General features: G+C 46.1%; 1 protein-coding gene across 1 annotated transcript; it reads left to right on the forward strand.

The window, feature by feature from the left end:
- The first annotated feature begins 203 nt into the window (after window positions 1-203).
- LOC111895023 (uncharacterized) lies at window positions 204-2459 on the forward strand. The gene is made up of 2 exons (XM_052763581.1): window positions 204-1146; window positions 2278-2459. Exons 1-2 carry the CDS (start codon window positions 204-206, stop codon window positions 2457-2459), a joined length of 1125 nt encoding a protein of 374 aa, XP_052619541.1.
- Window positions 2460-3270: the final 811 nt, after the last annotated feature.

Here is a 3270-nt window from a genome sequence, read left to right on the forward strand (position 1 = left end):
TTTTTGCCCCTCGTTTGGTGGGAACGAGGCCTGGTTAGTCAGCTGGTACACGGCCATCCTACGTACCGAGATTCGGGAATTCGTTAGCATGCAAGCGTTCTCGACTTTATCTGCGACCATGAATGTAGCGAGGAGGAGGGAAATCGAGTTGCAGACCCAGTCCAAGAGGAAGGCCAATGACACCTCTTCCAAGACATCCAGAGATGCCCAAAAAAAGCAAAAGCAGGGTAGTAAGTCAAGGTATGAGTATAGGACGTCTTCAGGGCGAGAAAAATCTGTTGATATGCTACAACTGCAAAAAGTCAGGGCATCATTGGAAGAATTGTAGGGATCCCCCTACGAGTGCAGTACCTCATATTACTTCTGCAGTTCCCGTCTGCTATCACTGCAACGAGACGGGACACAAGAAGCCTGAATGCCCGAAGTTCAAGACTGGTAAAGGAGACGGGGATACAAATCCTGTAATTGCATCGTCCTCTAAGGGAACCACTATGGTGACACGAGGTCATGCTCACCAGATGATTGTGGAGGAGCCGGTGATTACAACGACAGTGGCATGCACTTATTTGCTAGATTCCGAGCCCGATGTTGTTATGTTTGATAGCGGTGCTACCCATTCTTTTATATCTCACACGTTTATTAATCGTTTGGGGCGTAGTATCGGAAAATTGGCTCACCCAATGGTTGTCGATGTTGCCGACAACCGCACTATTTATGTCACCGATGTTTATCGGGGTTACACTCTCGAGTTTTCTGGAGTTGAATTCCCCATTGATCTTATCCCTATTGCGATGCGAGATCTCTGCGTTATCGTAGGCATGGATTGGCTTGATGCGTTTGATGTGGAAATCCACTGTCGTAAGAAGCAAGTTCGTGTTCGAAACCCTAGAGCTGGAGAACTTATTATTCAGGGGGACATTCCCCGCCTGGCTATGGCTTCTTGCTCTTCTGCTATCGCACTAGACAACGTTCCTATCATTTCCGACTTCAACGATGTCTTTTTGGAGGAACTCCCTGGCTTTCCACCTATTCGGAAAGTGGAGTTTCGCATTGATTTGGTGCCAGGTGCGACTCTGGTGGCGAAATCTCCTTACCGCTTGGCACCACCTGAAATGAAAGAGCTCCAAGATCAACTTCAAGAACTAAGTAATAAAGGGTTTATACGGCCAAGCTGCTTGCCTTGGGCTGCTCCTATTCTCTTTGTGAAGAAGAAAGATGGATCCCAACTAATGTGTATTGATTATAGGGAGGTAAATAAGCGCACGATAAAGAATAGGTACCCGTTGCCACGTATTGACGATCTTTTCGATCAGCTTCAGGGAGCATCTTGGTTTTCCAAGATTGATTTACGTTCCGGTTACCATCAGATGCGGGTTCGTGAAGAAGACATTGAGAAAACAGCATTCCGTACTTGATATGGGCACTTTGAATTCATGGTGATGCCTTTTGGGCTCACCAATGCACCCGCAGCGTTTATGGATCTCATGAACCGGGTGTGTAGCCTGATGGTTGACCGTTCGGTCATAGTGTTCATAGATGATATCTTAGTCTATTCTAAGAGCAAAGAGGAGCATCAGCAACACCTTCGGGAGATTATGGAAACTCTGGCAAGAGAAAGGCTTTATGCTAAATTCTCAAAATGTGAATTTTGGTTGGAAGAAGTTTAGTTGTTGGGGCATGTGGTAAACAAACACGGTATTAAGGTCGACCAAGCCAAGGTTAATGCGGTTAAACAATGGAAGATTCCAAAAACACCTTCTGAAATTCGCAGTTTCTTGGGTTTAGCCGGTTATTACCGGAGGTTCATTGAAAATTTCTCTAAAATCACCTTACCACTCACCCGATTGACCAAGAAATCAATGAATTTCGTTTGGGGCCCGGAGTAGCAGCTGGCGTTTGATGAGTTAAGGAAACGATTGTGTAATGCTCCGATTTTGGCCTTACCTGATGGGGTTGAGGATATGGTGGTTTACTGTGATGCATCGCTTCAGGGTCTTGGTGTCGTGTTAATGCAATGAGATAGGGTGATAGCCTATGCCTCCTGACAGCTGAAACCCGACAAACGAAACTACCCCACTCATGATTTGGAGCTTGGGGCTGTTGTTTTCGCTCTTAAGATTTGGAGAAACTATCTCTATGGAGTGAAGTTTATCATATACACTGACCATAAGAGTCTGAAATATTTGTTCGAGTAGCGGGATTTGAACATGAGGCAGATCCGATGGTCGGATGTTGTAAAAGATTATGATTGTGAAATTCACTACCACCCCGGTAAAGCTAATGTGGTAGCTGATGGTCTACGTCGTAAACAATCTGTCGAACCGATTCAAGCTAAGTGTCTCCGGATCACGATGGTGCCGTCTTTGTTAGATGTAATCTGGGATGCCCAAAAGACGACAATACTGGAGGAAAACATCAGGCGTGAGAAGATTGGGAAAGAGTTGCCTAAGATGGAATGAGACGGGCGGGGTTTGCTGAATCGCTACGGTAGGGTTTGGGTTCCATATACCGGGGGAAATCGGAAAACCCTAATGGATGAGTCTCATAAGTCAAAAATTTCTATCCATCCTGGTGCTACTAAAATGTATCGGGACCTTCATGAGGCTTACTGGTGGCATGGAATGAAGAATGATGTGGCTCAATTTGTGGAAGAATGTATGACCTGTCGGAAGGTCAAGGCGGAACACCAAAAACCGCATGGGAAGTTGCAACCATTGGAGATTCCTAAATGGAAATGGGAGCATCTAACCATGGACTTCATTACAAAACTTCCTAGAACTGCCCGAGGATCCGATACGATATGGGTGATTGTTGATCGTTTGACTAAGAGTGCTCACTTTCTGGCTATAAAGGAGAGCTCATCGGCGGAGAAATTAGCCGAGATCTTTGTTCGGGAGATTGTCTCATTACAAGGGGTGCCCGTTTCTATCGTCTCCGATCGAGACACCCGATTTACCTCTCGATTCTGGAGGAAGTTTCAAGAGGAATTGGGCACACGATTACATTTTAGTACCGCCTTCCATCCGCAGACAGACGGGCAGAGTGAGCGGACGATTCAGACCTTGGAGGACATGCTTAGGGAATGTGCGATTGATTTTGGGGGTAGTCGGGATGACCATCTACATCTAGCTGAGTTTTCTTATAACAATAGCTATCACTTGAGCATTTAAATGCCTCCATACGAAGCCTTGTACGGGAGGAAGTGAAGGACGTCCGTTTGTTGGGGCGAGGTTGGGCAGAGGGTACTTGGGAGTACTGATATCGTGCTAC

The sequence above is a fragment of the Lactuca sativa genome, chromosome 5 (genome assembly GCF_002870075.4).
Source record: "Lactuca sativa cultivar Salinas chromosome 5, Lsat_Salinas_v11, whole genome shotgun sequence".
Classification (NCBI taxonomy): Eukaryota; Viridiplantae; Streptophyta; class Magnoliopsida; order Asterales; family Asteraceae; genus Lactuca; species Lactuca sativa.

What these genes read in the sequence shown, in the direction of transcription:
- LOC111895023 (XM_052763581.1), top strand. Translation starts at nt 204, where the DNA reads ATGCCCAAAAAAAGCAAAAGCAGGGTAGTAAGTCAAGGTATGAGTATA. An exon ending in AGATCAACTTCAAGAACTAA is followed by an intron (nt 1,147 to 2,277) that starts GTAATAAAGGGT and finishes ACCCCGGTAAAG; the next exon opens with CTAATGTGGTAGCTGATGGT.